This window comes from Coenobita brevimanus, chromosome 70 (genome assembly GCF_032717465.1).
Source record: "Coenobita brevimanus isolate Jiangsu-jjx chromosome 70, ASM3271746v2, whole genome shotgun sequence".
NCBI classification, from domain to species: Eukaryota; Metazoa; Arthropoda; class Malacostraca; order Decapoda; family Coenobitidae; genus Coenobita; species Coenobita brevimanus.
Window position 1 is genome coordinate 36,126,375 of NC_137023.1, and position 17,629 is coordinate 36,144,003.

General features: G+C 40.1%; 1 protein-coding gene across 1 annotated transcript in view; it reads right to left on the minus strand.

Annotated features, from left to right (window-relative positions):
- The window catches only part of Rok (Rho associated coiled-coil containing protein kinase), a 165,688-nt gene extending 160,620 nt beyond the window's left edge, over nucleotides 1–5,068 (minus strand). The window contains exon 1 of the mRNA XM_080277508.1: nucleotides 4,964–5,068. Within this exon, the coding sequence (XP_080133634.1) occupies nucleotides 4,964–5,003 (40 nt within the window). The 5' untranslated portion in view covers nucleotides 5,004–5,068. The remainder of the gene's footprint in view (nucleotides 1–4,963) is intronic.
- Nucleotides 5,069–17,629: the final 12,561 nt, after the last annotated feature.

Below are 17,629 nucleotides of genomic sequence, written 5' to 3' on the forward strand. Positions count from 1 at the left end.
GTATTACATCAGATAATTACTGTGTGTGTATATACTGTATATATATATACCGGTATACATATATATATATATGATAAGAAGGGTGGGTTCCTGTACACCAGGAAACCATTTATCACGCTGGGTGGTAACCATAAAACCAAATTTTGGCGCCTGGTGGTTTAGTGGGCAATTATTGCGCTCCAATCAGATTGAGCCGGTGAAGGTCTATATCCAAGGGATGGTTGGGGTTGACTGCTCATGTAATGTCACTCAGGGATGAGTGAGGCTGGTCACTCTCATCTTAAATGTCGAGACGAACTGCCTAGCCCCGGGCTCCTATGCTCCTCATGGGGCAATGTAGGATTGGATGATGGATATATACTGGTATATATATATATATATATATATATATACAGATAGACAGATAGATAGATATATACTGTATACCATATATATACAGTATATATAGATAGATAGATAGATAGATAGATATACTGTATATATATACAGTATACAAGACTGTACCCTTATTCTAGCTGAGCAATTTGGTTTTATATAAAGTTGCTGTGAAGAAGGGGAAAGTACAATAAGAACTCACTATATCGGACTAATTGGGACCTAAGCCATTCCAAAAAAAAAAGCGAAATTCCGATACAAGCAACATCCAGACTTCCCCCTGCTAAATTGGACTTTTTCCGATATATCACACATTAGTCCGGATCGTACCAACGGTTTTCAAACTGTTTTCACTACCACTGCTGTACGTACTGTATTATACCTTTACTACAATAATCAAATGATACATATAATAATACTGTACGGTACTGTACACTGATAAATATGTTTTTTATTTACCTTATTATAGTGAACAAATGAGCATATAAAGGAGCGTTGTGGTGTGGATGTGCATGTGATAGGAAGCGTTAGGAGGAACACACTGAGGTGGTTTGGCCATGTGGAGAGGATGGAGGGTGAGAGACTGATGAGGAGAGTGTATGTGAGTGAGGTGGAAGGGGGGGAGGGAGGGGGAGGCCAAGGATGAGATGGAGGGATGGAGTGGAGAGATATATGAGAGAGAGGGGTGTGAGCTGGGAGCAGGGGAGTGAAATGGTGGGGGACAGGGCGACGTGGAGGCGATTTGTTTGTGGCCATCCCGTGCGAGATTGAGGCGTCTGGCAATATATAGACAGACAGATAGAGTAGTGAACATAGCTAAAGTGGTCAGGCAGTCCGGACTGCTTCTGGCTTTATTGGACTTTTTGCGATACACTGGAATTTAGTCCGGTAGCTCCTCAAGTTCGATAAAAGCGAATTCCGGTCTACTGAAGTCCGTTATATTGAGGTTTTACTGTAATTTTTTTTTTTCTATACAAGCAAGAAGGAACCACAGGCCAGGAGCCCACAAACCATTCCTTCCAATAAAAGAACAAAAACAATACAACACTGTGCCAAATACAAGATCCGTTCATTTCTAGATGCCAGGACACACTGCGTTTGAAAGACTGGAGATCATTGTGAAGTTGGAAATACAGACAGAGGGAGACAGTTCTAGAATTGACCTGTTGCATAAATGAAGGACTGGGAGTACCAGTTAACTCTTGCATTAGACAGTTGGACAGAAAAGGAATGAGAGTTTGTTGCTAGATGGATGCTATGTGCCCGTCGTAGAAGTGGAGGGATGAAACCACACAGTTCAGAGAAGTAGCGACAGAAAAGAGATAAAGATGCAACAGTGCAGCAGAGACTGAGGTTGAAGGAAGCCAGTAAGGGGAGAAGAGTTAACAAGACGAAAAGCCTTTGACTCCACCTTGTTGAGAAGAGTTGTACGTGGGAAGCCTCCCCACACATAAAAGCTGTATTCTACAGTGGGGTGAATAAAACCCATGTATAAAGTCAACAACTATGCAGGGGTAAAGAAGGTACGGCGTTGGCTTAGTACAACTAATCTCTTGGAAGCAGATTTTAGTAGAGATGTAATATGATCTTTCCAAGCTAAATCCAGAGAGAGAATGAAACCCCAAGTATGTTTAAGGATGATGAAGGATTGAGATGGATATTATTAAACATTAGTGGGTACTCCTGTGGAAAATTCTGTCAGGTTAATAGGTGTATGAACTGTCTTTGATGCACTGAAACAAGATTACTTTTACCCCACTCAGTGATATGAGCCAAGTCATACATTAGGTGTTCCATAGCCTCATCCCTTGTTTGTTGAAGCAACTGCTGAGATGGATGCTGCAGGAACCGAATGGAAAGGTGAAGGGTGAAATCATCAGCGTATGAGTGGATAGGGTTAGACGTACAGCTTAGAAGGCCACTGATGAGTAAGTGTCAAAGAATACCTGGTACTCACAACTGTGTAAGCAACTGTTTGGTTGGGTTTATCCTCTCAGGCCAGAAATGCACTGGCACTTGTCTGCAGTGGTCCCATTTCCATTGCATGGGGAATATTAAGTACAGCTAGGCCTGGCAAAGTGATTCTCCACCATCCACACCTATGACTTATTGATTTATTGTGTTCATGAGTTTAGTGCATTTTTTCCAAAGTAAAACTTTTCCTTATGCTCTTACTTAGAAGTCTATCCAGTACAGTACTTGCATAAGCTAGCTATAGTAATATATACTGTGGCTATACTGTAGCTACTGTAATTGTTTTCTGCAGTCATCAAAATACTTGGTAATGGATCCACATTAATATATGATTTTATATATATATATATACAGTACGGTATATATATTTAGGGGGAGGCGTGGCTCAATCGGTAGAGAGGTGGTCTGCCGTTCTAACGGACCCAGGTTCAAATCCCCGCTGGAGCAGGGAACAGTTTAAGGATTTGAATTTCATTAAATCAGGCTTTACTGATCTACCAGAAGACCCGCCGACATGTAAAAGTACCCCCGCTAATACCAATACACCAGTCCTGTATGAGACAGCCCTAGCATGTATTCAATATGGACGGTGGGTGTTAACACCGAAGTGGTGACATGTAGAAGTGTATGGTATGTAGGAGGACTGTTGGGCCTTGATAGCAGGCTGTGAAGCCTATGCCCACAGTCGGACACATAAAATATACATATATATATATATACTGTATATATATATATATATGTATATATATATATATATATATATATATATATATATATATATATATATATATACACAATCAGCAGCAGCCGTTTGGGTGTCCACTGCAGGACTGGCCTATCCCGATCAAAGTGGAGATGATACAGCCTACGTATCTCTACCAAGTGAATTAAGTTATCTGGTTGAGATTGTGTGTAGGGTGAGAAGTGCTTGTAAGTGTGACTGTATTTCTAGCATGGCTTTGGATGTGCATGTAGTCTGTGAACCAAGTGTAACAGGCCCACACAAGCCGACTGGGCGTAAGCATACTTTATAGTAAGCAACACTGGTTCAACCACAGCACTCCTTATGTTCGCCTAAGCAGTATGTGGCCAGTAGAACAGCCCCTGAGTTTATTACCCTGGTGGGGCGCGAACCCTTGTTCTCCCATGTGCAAAAACACACACTCTACCACTGTACCACACAGGCTCCATATATATATATATATATATATATATATATATATATATATATACACCGGTATACAGGCGGTAATATCCAATAACCAGAGTCAGCAACAAAGTCACCTGTTTTTAGGTGCTCATCCAACAGTTGTGAATCATTCTAAAACTGGAAAGCTACCTTACACTTGCACTTTTCCTAATTTCTGATATAAGTATTTTATTAACTATAATAGCTGCTTCACAATTTCTGATTTTCTCATTTCTTTACATTCATATACTACCAATTTTCAATCCAATTTCCATTATCCTTAAGGTACTCAAACTATTGGAAAAAAAAAAAAAAGGGACTATTTTCTGTACAGTAGGTTTAATCTCTTTCATTACTAGCCTTTCATCTGATGTAGAACCTCACATTATCCATGATCTTTAAAACCCTCATCATTTCTGGTGGGTTCAAGATTCTATGATAAATAACAGTGTCATTATATTCCCCCCACTTTCAACCACAGTTTTCGTACCAGTGCCGGAACTATTTGAACACAAATGGAATGAGATGAACTTAGAAGGAGAGGAAGAAACTGATGTTTCCCTTCAAGTTATATGATATTCAATATCAAGCTAGATGACTGAAATACTGTATAATTACAAGATATCCAGGTAACTAAGCACCAAGGGATGGATTATCAGAATACTATTACCAGTAAATTTCACACTACTATTCTATTCACACTACATATTCTATTCAGGGAAATCCTCCAGAAGGCAGACTAATCACATCCCATACTACCTGTGATGGATGAATTATAAAATGGAACACACCAGCATCTATCAATTTTTCTGTTTCCAAGCTGTTTATCTTATTTCCAATACCCAGCATGTTTATTTTCTTGAACTCATGATGCTGAACTGCACTGGTGGACTGGGCTGAGACTGGTCGAATGCACAAAGGTGTGGGCAGTTCGTACACCCACCCACAACCCATATCAAGGTACTCAAACACACCCAAACCCTCTTAACACTCATAACTCACTTATTCCAACTTCTGCTAAAGCTACGCTCGCCAGTAACCACCAAAGTCAGATAATGCTTTTCTAGTCGATACTGGACACTCAAAAAATAACTTTACTAATCCATAATCACTCGAAACTTGAATATAGTGATTAGTCATAAGGAAGCTCAACCTGGCCCCCTCCCCTCCCCGTCTTCACACCTGTCAAATCCTCCCCAGCGCTAATGGATTACTCAACCAAACCGCCATGTTTCATCCCTGTTACATACGATCACGTCCTGCGCCTGTCCGATGAGAGAAAACCACTGTCAGAAACAACCAGCAATATAAACGTGAAAATAAAAACCAACAAAATCTCACTGAGGCGACGGAGATGTTTGTGTTTGGGGAGAGTCGAGGTGTGTCGCCCTCTCCCACCCTCTCCTCGCACCTGTTGTCACTTACTTATAGCATTTCCTCTCACATCATCCACTGCTCTGGTCATGCACTAGGCTCAGTGTCAACGGAAGGGTTTAGGAGGGGTGAAAAATAATAAATAGCGAGCCATCGTTCACCACAGTTCCACATAAATATGGCCGAATAACTAACTGAACCCACAATGCACCGCGCACCCTCAGGCCCTACACTCTCCCGCCAATTTTAAACAATTCCTCCAGCTCAATATAATTATTTTGTATTTTTAATGGATTGTGGACCGTATCTCTACGATCTGATAGTACTACAGCTTCATTGTACCATATAAGATAGTTGCTATGATCAATGACGCACTGGTATGTTGGCTGTGTATTGTGGGTAAATTTATACTGATACGGTTTTGTTGATCAACCCAGTATTTTAGAACAAAAGTTAGTACACAGACTAACTTATTAAAATTATACAGATTTATACAGCTATTCTGCAACTCATCAACAATAACGAAAGCAACAGCCACACTTTACTAAACTCAAAAGGAAAAGATTGGCTGGTTTAAAGTGATGGCGCCTGATAAGATATGAGTGTGCACTTCACATAATCCTCTTAGTTTTTACATCAAGAGAGGTTGACGGCTGGAGGATGAGGCTGTAGCCTATTTCTTTACTATATCAAGCAATTGATGTGGCCTGCAACTTAAATCACCTACAGGAGAAGAAATAATCTCGAGTTTAAAAATCATTACTTCATTACTTTCGCAGTTTAGGCTGTGGTCAAGTTTGTTCTCCATAGTCTCGAATGTTTCCTCCCAGTTTGGAGACAGTATGGCAAGGATGTAGATTAAACACTTTCAGGTCAATTGTACGGGATACCGACTTCGTCAGTACTCTCAACGCTGAGTTGAAGTAAAACAGCTTATGAGACATTCATCAGCAATATCCGCAAGAGGCAACTGGAGATTTTGTCATATTATTTAATACAGAGATAGTAAGCAAGTAATCTACCCTTAAACCCTTAACTTTATGCTAATGGGCTCGGACTCGCAAGGGGTAACACACACACACACACACACACACACACACACACACACACACACACACACACACACACACACACAATATACTGAAATATATATATATATATATATATATATATATATATATATATATATATATATATATATTGTGTGTGTGTGTGTGTGTGTGTGTGTGGAGAGAGAGAGAGAGAGAGGATAGTATACTGTACACGGTAATACACAATCTGCATATACATTCAGAAGAATATAATCTTCCATCTTGTCAACCTATTACTTTGAAGACTGCCGTCTACGATGTTCCTGTCAAAGGGAAGCGGTGCAAAGCCTCAAATAGCTCTTAACTAAAGAGGATTATACGAAGTAGCCTACACACTCATAAATCGTATTAGACCCTATCACGTTTAGCCAGTCACTCTCTGCTCCTTAGGCTATAAAAAACAGTGTGTCTTCTCGTTCCGGACTTGGTTAATGGATAACACGTTTGATACATAGCGCTATATACTTTCATGGAATGAACGTTCCGAAATAATCATTACAGTTAACCCCTTCAAATCCAGGATGTTATTTCCATATTATTCATGGAATCTCCAAGCATTTTTCTTCAACTTAGGGAAGACCTCTTGCAATGGATAGGTGAAATGATGGCTGTATTTACCATCATCAGTTCGAATAATCTCTCCCAAGCTGAATAAACAACGTGGAGGGGTTTAATCTACAAAGTCCTCATATCTGCACTATCATTTGTGTGCCTTATCAGTCTGCCTTACAGCCAATTCATCCGAAGAACAAAATAGGTAAAGTTTGACCTTTTTATATTCTTATTCTTATACTCTTATTCCTATTACTGCATTGTTGTTGTTAGTATAGTCTATTTGATTGACTGTGTACCTGAGGTGTATGGGGTAAGTCACGTGTGTTTGTTTCGCGGCTGCTGACTGGCTGCCGATGATGACATTGGAGTAAATGCTGGCAGGTATTACACTGCAACATGCGGACGTAGGTGTACACCGTGGGGGTGGATATTTTTGTCCAGCATGCGGACGCAGGTGTACACCGTGGGCGGATATTACAGCGCAACATGCGGACGTAGGTGTACACCGTGGGTGGATACTTCAAACGTCACTCATCGTTTCATAAAACTTTAAAATCAGCTTTAATTTTCTTTGATAACAGTTAACTTTTAAAGCTAATATTGACCTCTTTAGCTTCGGAAATAATTCCATATTTAAACTGGATGCTTATATTGCAAGCAATTTACAAATATAAATACACTTGTGCTAAAATAAGAAGAGCTGTAGATTTACATAATCGGCGGCCAATCAGCAGTCGCGAATCAAACACCCTACTCGGCCATGCATCTCAGCTGCACGGGTCGATCAAGTAGACTATAGTAGGAGCAGCATTTTTTTTTTTTTTTTTTTACGCGTTACCACCGGACAATATTACTGAGTTTAAAAGATACATATCTAAGCCCTTTAGTACAAAATATCTGTCCTAATCTGAATGAAAGTTCTGAAGAGTTTAACCCCCCCCCCACACACACATCCAGGGCTGAAGTGTTTAAATGGTGAGCGGCATCATTTGAACAGATACACGTACAGCCTGGGACAAGTTTGCTTTCTGTTTTTCGCTTACCTCGGCTGGCAAATATTCCTAAGCTGAGAGGGGGTTGGTACGTATTGTGCTCATTGATGATTTTCTTTAATAATTATGATGTACCAGGAAAGCAAACAAATGACTTAAGTGTAAAGGAGACACAATGTAACAGCAAGCGAACTTGTGTCCCTGACTGTACAGTATAGTGACGGATCCAGAGAGAGAGAGGGATCCCAGGAAGTCCAATACACCCCCCCCCCCTTCCTTTTTTTCTTTTAGCTGTGGTATTTTATCCTGCACAAGTACACAGAATTATTAAATGAAAAATACCAATACCCAATTGAACGCTCGTAATCATATGAACATGACCCTGTTAATGAATTTTTTAGGATATGGTTGTATAGTATATATATATATATATATATATATATAATGTATACTTTACTGTATATTGCTTTTGTTAGGACTAGGAACGAAGATGCACAACCTCCCACGTCTTTTGCTCTGCAAAAACAATTTAATTTTGAGAACGAGCAGAAATTCGTAACAAATCGGGCTATATTTGAGAAACGACTCGTATTGCTTGAACACGCAGAGGAAATACCAGGTGTTCGTAAAGGAGGCAGGATGAGGAGGAGGAGAGGGGAGAGGGAAGCGAGGGCAGGAGAGGGAAGGACGAGAGGGGAGGAGTGGGGAGAAGGAGGAGGGGAAGGCTGGTGACAGAAGACGGCAAGAATGATTAGCATGGTTAAGCCGCAGGATCCCTCTTCGCTGCAATTCACACCTTCGTTAAAGAGAGAGAGAGAGAGAGAGAGAGAGAGAGAGAGAGATCATGTTTCACTCTTAGCGTCTCTAATACGAAAAGGAAAATAGCTGCAACAACCACTTCACATAATGTAATATTCACCAAACAGTTTGAGACTAAAATAGAACAGCTGCAGAGTAAAATCAATATTTCTAAGTAGTGTAAGAAAAGGGTATTAAAATGTTTGATACAACCAACTATGGGATATCACTGTGGAGAGAGAAAGAGAGAGAGAGGAGCGACGTATTTCCTTGCTATATGTCAGGGATTAGCGACCGTGAAAACTAAATAAATGAAAAAGAAACATAATAATTATCAAACCAACATTAATATACACATAAACACAAACAAATGCCTACTGACTACCACAGCCTTCGCAGTGAGCTGAATCCTTCCATATCCCTCATTATTATTACTCCCTCACGGCTTTACAAATATCAGTGAAGACATCTCGTAATGAAGGGGTTAAAATCCACCTCGATTAACCCCTTCAGTATGATGACACATGTATTTTTTATTGTTGCTGCCAGACGATCATTTTCAACCTTGACCTTCAGCGTATAGTCTCTGTCCTGGTGGGTAAGTGGATATCAGGTTTCTTCTCTCTCTCTCTCTCTCTCTCTCTCTCTCTCTCTCTCTCTCTCTCTCTCTCACCGCGTGCGTTGTAAAGAAACAAAATCTTCGTTATGTATGAATATAGCTACTGGATTCTTTAAGCGTTACACACACCTGTAATTAACGCTACGGGAGGCCTTGGAGTCACTGTTTACCTGGCCTACGACATCTACAGTACTACACACTGTTCTCGCTGTAGTGTGTATTCTTTTGAAGGGTGTGTATGCGTATTTTATTAGCACCTTCGAGATTCGCGCCCCGATCTGCACACACACACACACACACACACACACACACACACAGTAGATATCAACAAATCTATAGTAATCACTGGTACAGAAGAGGAAGTAAAAAACAAGATCTCAAGAAACAAAAAAGGAGTTGGCAAATGTAATGAGCTTATTGAAAGAAGTACCAGAGGAAATCTGTAGTAAAGACATAGAGGAACACAAACGGTTAGGGAAATACGAGAAAAGCAAGTCAAGACCTCTAAAGGTAACCTTCCAGAGTGTAAACACCGTGGAAAGATACTAAAAAATGCAAAGAATCTTATGGAAAAAGAGGAGTTCAAAAATGTATGGATTAAAAAGATGCCTAACACATGAGGAACTGGAATTACTGAAAGAGAAGAGGGAGGAAGCAAAAACAAAAAATGACGGAAGATCCGAAGAGGAGAAGAATACATTTTTTAACAAAGTAATAGGATTGCAGGTACGAAAGTGGTACATAAACAGGAGGGAATAAAAAGGAGGAAGGTAGTAGAACCATGTCATGACAAGTATATAAACAAGATGATTAAGCTGATGTACTCAAATGTGGATGGAATGGTAACTAAATTATTAGAGATGAATGATTATGTCAGAGAAAATGAACCACATATGCTATGCCTAACTGAAACAAAATTAACACCAAGGATATCAAATGACATACTAAACTTAGAGGAATATAATATATGGAGAAGAGACTGGAACTTAAAAAAAGGAGGAGGAATTATAATATTAACTAAGACAAATCTAAAAGTCAAAGAAATAGAACTAGATATACCCTCACAAGTAGAACTGATTGCAGTAGAGATCAATACATCTGAAGGGAAAGTAATTGTAGCCAATTTGTACATGCCACCAAGATCATACACATGGGAAAGAGACCAACATGAGGACCTGGCAGAGAATACAATTCAGAGTTTAAGAGCATTACTACATAAAATGGAAGAGAAATCGGAAAGAATTATACTAACTGGAGATTTTAATACAAATATAAATTGGAATACTCTAGACATAATAAGCCAAGAAAGCTGCTGGGACCAAAAGCTCCTGGGTCTTGTGCAAGAGTTTTTCCTAACGCAACATGTGAGGGAAACCACCAGAAAAAGAGGACTCGATGAACCCTCAATGCTATATCTCATATTTACTAGGCAAGAAAATGATATTGACAGTTTAATATATCACCCTCCATTCGGCAAAAGCGACCATGCAGTACTAAATTGCAACTTCAGGATAGCATATGACATAGTTAACAGCAATGAAAGTTACAAAAAGAGCCTAAATTATAAAAACGGAAATTATCATGACCTAAAGAAGTACTTCTTAGTAATTGACTGGGAAAAGGAGCTTAGAGGACAAGATTTAAATGATGTATATAAAAAATTCTGTGATTTTATGAAATACCGGTAGGAGTCCAGAAGTACATTCCACAGCACAAAGAAGCAGTAAAGAAAATAAAGAAATGGTTCAATATACAATGTAAAAACTTAAAAGAAAGAAGAGATTTCTTGTGGTATTGATACAGAAGACACGATAGTGAAAGGGCATATAATAATTACAAACAGGCAAGAAACGATTATACAAGAATAAGGAGGGAATCCCAAAAGCAGTTTGAGGAGGATATCATAAATAAAAGTAGTGATCAACCGAAGCTATTTTACAGCTACATCAGAAGCAAAACCAAAGTAAAAGATAAAGTACAAACCATTACGGACGAGGGAATCACCTATACACAAGAGAAGGATATTTGTGAAGCACTAAGTAAGAATTTCCAATCAGTTTTTACAGAAGAAAAAAATTTGAGAGGGACTATGAGGAACATGCATGCCCACACATACTACCAGATATACAAATATTAGAAAAAGTAATACAGGAGGAGTTAAGTAAATTAGACAGAGGAAAAGGAAATGGTCCTGATGAAATTTCATGTTGGGTGCTACAAGAATGTGCAAAGGAGTTAAGTAAACCATTATTTTTAATTTTCAAGAAACCCTTGAGTCAAGGTAAACTACCTGATATTTGGAAGAAAGCAAACATTGTCTCCTTATTCAAGAAAGGGATTAGACAAAATCCATTCAACTACCGACCAGTATCACTGACCAGTGTTGTAAGCAAGGTATTAGAAAAGCTTATAAGAAAAGCTTCGGTAAATCATCTAGAAGAACACAATATGATAACAGAAAGACAGTTTGGTTTCAGAAAAGGAAAATCATGTGTTACTAATCTGTTGAGCTACTATGACAGAGTAACAGACACATTACAGGAAAGAGAAGGATGGGTGGACAGTATCTATTTAGATTTCAAGAAAGCATTTGACACAGTACCACACCAAAGACTTTTATGGAAACTGTACCATCAAGGAGGAATTCGAGGCAAACTGTATTGTTGGATGCAAGATTTTCTCATAAAAAGAGAAATGAGAACAGTACTAAGGGGAAAGTACTCATCATGGAAAGAAGTGACTAGTGGAGTACCACAGGGCTCAGTGTTGGCACCAATCATGATTTTAGTGTATATAAATGATATAGACAGTAACACTGGAAGTGAAAGCTATCTAAATATGTTTGCAGATGATGCAAAAATACAAAGGAGAATTACTAACACAGACTCTTGTAAAGAGCTACAAGAAGAATTAATTAATCTTCATGAATGGAGTAATACATGACAAATGGAATTCAATGTGGACAAGTGTCATGTAATCAAGTTTGGTAAAAGTGGAAAAAGACCTGATTGGGATTATACATTAGGAAATAAAACCCTACACACATCAGAAAGAGAGAAGGACCTAGGTGTGATTATCAATAACAGACTATCTCCGGCTGACCACATCAGTGAGAAGGTACGGAACATGTATACACTGCTTGCAAATATGAGAATAGCATTCACTTACATAAATGAAGACATGCTAAGAAGGATAATAACATCATTCATCAGACTAACCCTGGAGTATGCATCAGTAGTCTGGAGTCCTCATCTCCAAAAACACATAGACAAGATTGAAAAAGTTCGAAGGGCCGCTACAATATGGGTACCAAGCTTAAGGGATCTAAGCTACGAAGAAGACTACATAAACTGAATCTACCAAAACTACAGGAGAGAAGGAAAAGAGGTGACAAGATAATGCTATATAAATGCATATCAGGGAAGGAGAATATAGACATAAATGATTACTTAACCTATGGGGAAGCATCAGCAAGAGGACACTGCAAAAAACTGCATAAGAGAGGTGATAAAGACGTAAGGAAATTCAGTTTCCCAAACAGAGCAATTGATCAGTGGAATGCACTGCCGAATGAAATAGTGTGTGCCAAAACAATTCACAAATTTAAGGATATGTACGATAAATATGGTTTAAGACACGAGACAGTACGAGCTTGACTTATTCCTGTAAAGATACAATTAGGTAAGAACACACACACACACACACACACACACACTTTAAATTCCTAACATGTAACTAGAGTCTATAATTATACCCAGTTTAAAACGTGCATTGTATACCGTTCTGTAAGCCATACTAACCATGCACTATGAAAGGCGTATGTTTTGTCGGTCCGAAATGTGTGGAGAGTGTGAAATTCAGCGAACAATGTGGAACTGAACACTAAATTAGGAGAGCGCTTCGACTAACGTGCATTTTTTCCAGCGTTACAAAAGATGGTATTTCAAAACGAACTGTAACTATCGACTCTGGTTTCTCGTCACTCATCGCGTGTACACTGGAGTCCTTCATCCCTCTTCATTAACACTCTCAGGCTCTTATTCTCACTCTCAGCTGAATAAAATCGTCTGGTGTCAGTAGGAAGAAAATGCTAGAGTTGTCTTGACTATAAGATGGTAATGGTGATGTGTGTAGGGAATGTGCTTAAGCGGGAGATCGAAGGAATACTGGGAAAGCGTCACACGAACTGTTATGATTCCATTCTTCAGTTTCGTCCTCTTTCCTTCTGCTTCCCCCTTCTCTGTCTTTTCTTATTCCTCTGCCTCATCCTTTTCCTTCTTTACATCTCCTTTCTGTTCATTTACCTCGTCTTCTTTCTCATCTAACGCTTCTTCTACCTCCTCTCTCTCTGCCTGCTTTACTGCACCTTCTTCTTCCTCTATCCTTTCGTCCTCTTCTTTTACCTCTTTTCTCCTCTGCTGCTTCTTCCACTTCCTCTACCGCATGGTCCTCCCGTATCTCTCGTTTTTCTTTTCAACCGCTCCTTCTACCTCTTCTTTCTTCTTTTCCTCTTTTTCCTCCTCTTCTCCTTTTCTTCACTCTTACACACTCACCAAGGCAAAACTTGTTAATGGTGAAGAGTTGAGAGAGTGAAGCTGAGAGAGGGAGAGAGACGTACACCCTCTCCCATAATACTGATAATAATCTGATGTATGTAAAGGCCAACATGTCATTCACCGCTCGTGCCTCCGCCAGAAAATATCAACTTGAGAGGAAGAGGAAACACATTTGCTTTAATCGTCGTTAGTCTCTCTCTCTCTCTCTCTCTCTCTCTCTCTCTCTCTCTCTCTCTCTCTCTCTCACACACACACACACACACACACACACACACACACACACGTTCCTAGATTTTATGGAACTTAAGAAAAGCCTCTTGAACTGAAGGAGATTAACAATGACCATAAAAATCCCACCAGTTCGATAAGCCACCCATACGCTGAACAAAATCGTCTGAAAGTAGCATGAATAATACGATGAAGTCATGATACTGAATGGATTAACCAGTTCACTACGATGACCTTTCATAATTGGTACTTTTTTTTTTTTTTTTTTTTTGCGAGGCGATGTTGAGGGGCTCAGGAAGGTCTACATTATTTGGTCTAGAGGAATTAGATACAAACTTCATTACTCCTCTACTGCTGGGTATCGCTTAACCTTAATTTAATAGTCTGGTAGCAAAGTACACCGAAAAAGACGACCATGGGCTAAAGGAGTTAAAAAAGACTAAAATATGGGAGAATGTGGCTTATGTGGGACTGGAAACCCATTTTGCATCAGCGTATATATTTACGACACAGCCTTCCTTCAGCCCGATGACGTATTTTGTTTCATTCTTGGTACCAACAGACGATTTTATTCATATTAGAAGGTACCTCTAGCGATGAGGGTTAGTGAAAGCTTTACGTAATCACTGGTTACAAAAGACCTCTCCTAAACTGAATTAAATTGTCCAAAAGGAAGCAAGAACAAATGAAAAAGTCAATGGATTTAAGGGGTTACGTATCATCCATGCTGTTCGTACTTCCCAGAAAAGTCGACCCATCCGAGACATGCATTAGTCAAATTAATTAAGATTTTAGTTTTGTTTCCCAGGTTTCCAGTCACCTTCAGACATATTGTAACGATGGCTGGTTACGTTACTACATTGCCTTCAATAACTGGGAAAAGGGGAAAAGTAGCTACAGGACTTCCTTCTCGTCATCCCATGTGAGTATCGGAAAAATGCCAGGATGATGATGAAGACGATGACGAAGACAACGACGACGACGACGAATATGATGATGATGAAGATGATGATGATGATCGAAAAGGATAGCACAGTGATGTACATCAAGAACAAGTGGGCAATTTCAGACACAAAATTCCCAAACAACGTGGTCTTCTTAATGCAAACTCTGGTCCTCTGAAAAAACGAAAAGGTTATATCAAATCTGAACACGATATCTGTAGATCATAAAATAAAAAGAAAAGTAATACTGTACCGTATTTATAGCTCAAATCTGGAGGGAGATCAGCGATAAGCTCCCTCTCATATCCACCCCGACTGAACCATTATGACAAAACATATTTTCAGTGATGTGCCCGTAATACCAGGTAGGCGATGCATGGAAGGTGATGATATTGTGAGGCTACGTTCCTCTGGTAACAATCACACTAACCAAACCCCAACATTCGTGACTGGAGCAAACAGGCTACTAACACCATACAAAATATCAATATGTGGGCGTAATTTCAAAGGGTTCCCAAGGTCAACAAGTGGGTTGGCAGAGGGTTAGTGCCCCTCCCCGTAAAACAACTACCTCAAAGACAAACGGCCACCCCTTACACTATTACAGGATCATGGCGTCTGGCTATATATAGATATATATATAGACAGAATTTCAAGGTAACCGCCTTAAGTGATATTGTAAGGACTTGATATATTTTGCAGGTAGTACTGCTGATCACACCCCTCCCCCCTCCCCCTTCCCACTCCCACTTTACAAAATCCGGTTACGTCTGATGACGGTCCTGTGAGCAACCCAGTACACCTACAAATAACCAAATGCAGCATCAGGTACACTTAACTTTCGAAATACTTAAAAGAATATATCATATCTGAAACAATATTTCGCGCGCGCGCGACACACACACACACACACACACACACACACACACACACACACACACACACACGTATGTGTAAATTTTTACCAGAAATAAATGGACTGAGTGAGGGGGTAGGGGGGTTTTCAAGAATACTCCCCCAGTATCCCTGCTTGTCGTAAAAGGCGACTAAAAGGGTTGGCGGAGGGTTAGTGCCCCTCCCCGGAAAACAACTAACTAAAAAAACAAACAAGAAGCCTCGGACAAGGACTGACCAAACGATGACGACCCAGGACCGGACAAAGGACTTGGTAATGAGTACATGGAATGTAAGAGGAGCGAATGATGAGGTGAAAGAGAGAGAGATTGTCCAGGTGCTTGAGGATGCGAAAGTGGATGTATGTGGAATAACTGAAACAAAATGGAGAGGTGAAAGTGTGAGAGAATGGGAGTATGGATGGGGTATATGTGCAGGAGTAGATGAGAATGAGAGGGCGAAGGAAGGAGTGTGTATAGTTGTGAGTAAAAGATGGAAGAAGAGCATAAGACAGTATGGATCAGTTGGGTCAAGGATTGTGTGGGTAAAGTTGAAAGTTGGAATACAAATGTGGGCGATTGTGTGTGTGTATGCGCCAACGCAAGATCGTGCTAGAAGAGTGAGAGAAGAGTTCTGGACAAATGTGGAAGTGTGCATGGAAAAGTTTGGAAGGAATGAGAGAGTGTTTTTGATTGGTGATATGAATGGTAAAGTTGGTAATGTGAAGGTGGATGGAATAGTTGGTGAGTGGGGTGTGCCTGCTGAGATAGATGAGAATGGGAGTGCGTTAGTGGACATTTGTGCTGGGAGTGGGTTGGTGATAGCCAATACCCTCTTCAGGCATAAAATGATCCACAGGTATACATGGCGAGTGATGAGAAGGGTGGGTGGTGAACTGAATGAAAGGAAGGCAATGATTGATTATGTGTGTGTGGATGAAAGGATGCGAAGATGTGTAAAGGATGCAAGAGTGTATAGAGGTTGGGGGAGTGGACTTTCTGACCACTACTTGGTGGTGGCCAGAATTAGGATGCAAGTAAGATGGAGGAATAGAAGAAGGGAAAGACGAGAGGAAGGAGTAGTTGCAAGGAGAGTGGAAAGGTTACAAGAGGATGAGAAAAAGGCAGAGTATAAGAGAGAAGTGGAGGAACGATTGGGCAAATATGAATTGGAGCAGATGGGAGACGTGGAAGGTATGTGGAAGATATTTACAGAAGAAATATGTGCAGCATGTGATATGGTGTGTGGAAGGAAGAGAAGACGGAGGGGGGTGCAAGGAACAGCGTGGTGGACTGAAGAGGTGAAACAGGCTGTGGCACAAAAGAAGAAAGCATACAATGAATGGATGAGAAATAGGGGCGTGGAAGAAGTTGAGAGGCGGAAGAGAGAGTTATATGTGGAAAGGAAGAGAGAGGTGAAAATATTAGTAAGAGAGAGTAAGAAGAGAGTGGATAAGGAATTTGGAAGGAATTTGAGTGTAAAGTGGAGGGACTGTAAGAAAATGTTCTGGAGAGAAGTGAAAAGAGTAAGACAGGGTGGAAGTGAAGTTAGCAGGGGTGTGAAAGATAAAAATGGTAGATTACTAGTGGAGAAGGGAGAAAAAGTGAGCAGATGGAGAGAACACTTTAAGGAATTGTTGAACGTAGAAGATGGAAGTAATGCGAGTATAAGTGGCTGGGGAATGGCTGGGAGAAGGAGGGAGGTGAGAAGACAGGAAGAAATCAGTAGGATAGAAATTGTGGAAGCAATGAAGAAAGTTAAATCGGCGAAAGCCCCAGGAATTGATGGAGTGTGTGGTGAAATGCTGAAGCATGGGGGAGGGATAGTAGTAGAATGGATGTGGAAGATGTGCAGATTGGCCTGGGAGGAAGGTAGAGTCCCGGAGGATTGGAAGTCAGGTATAATTATTCCCTTGTACAAAGGAAAAGGGGAAAAAGAAGTGTGTGGTAATCATAGGGGCATTTGTCTTCTTAGTATAATAGGAAAAGTGTATGGTAGGATACTTATAGACAGAGTTAGAGAAAGAACAGAGAAATTAGT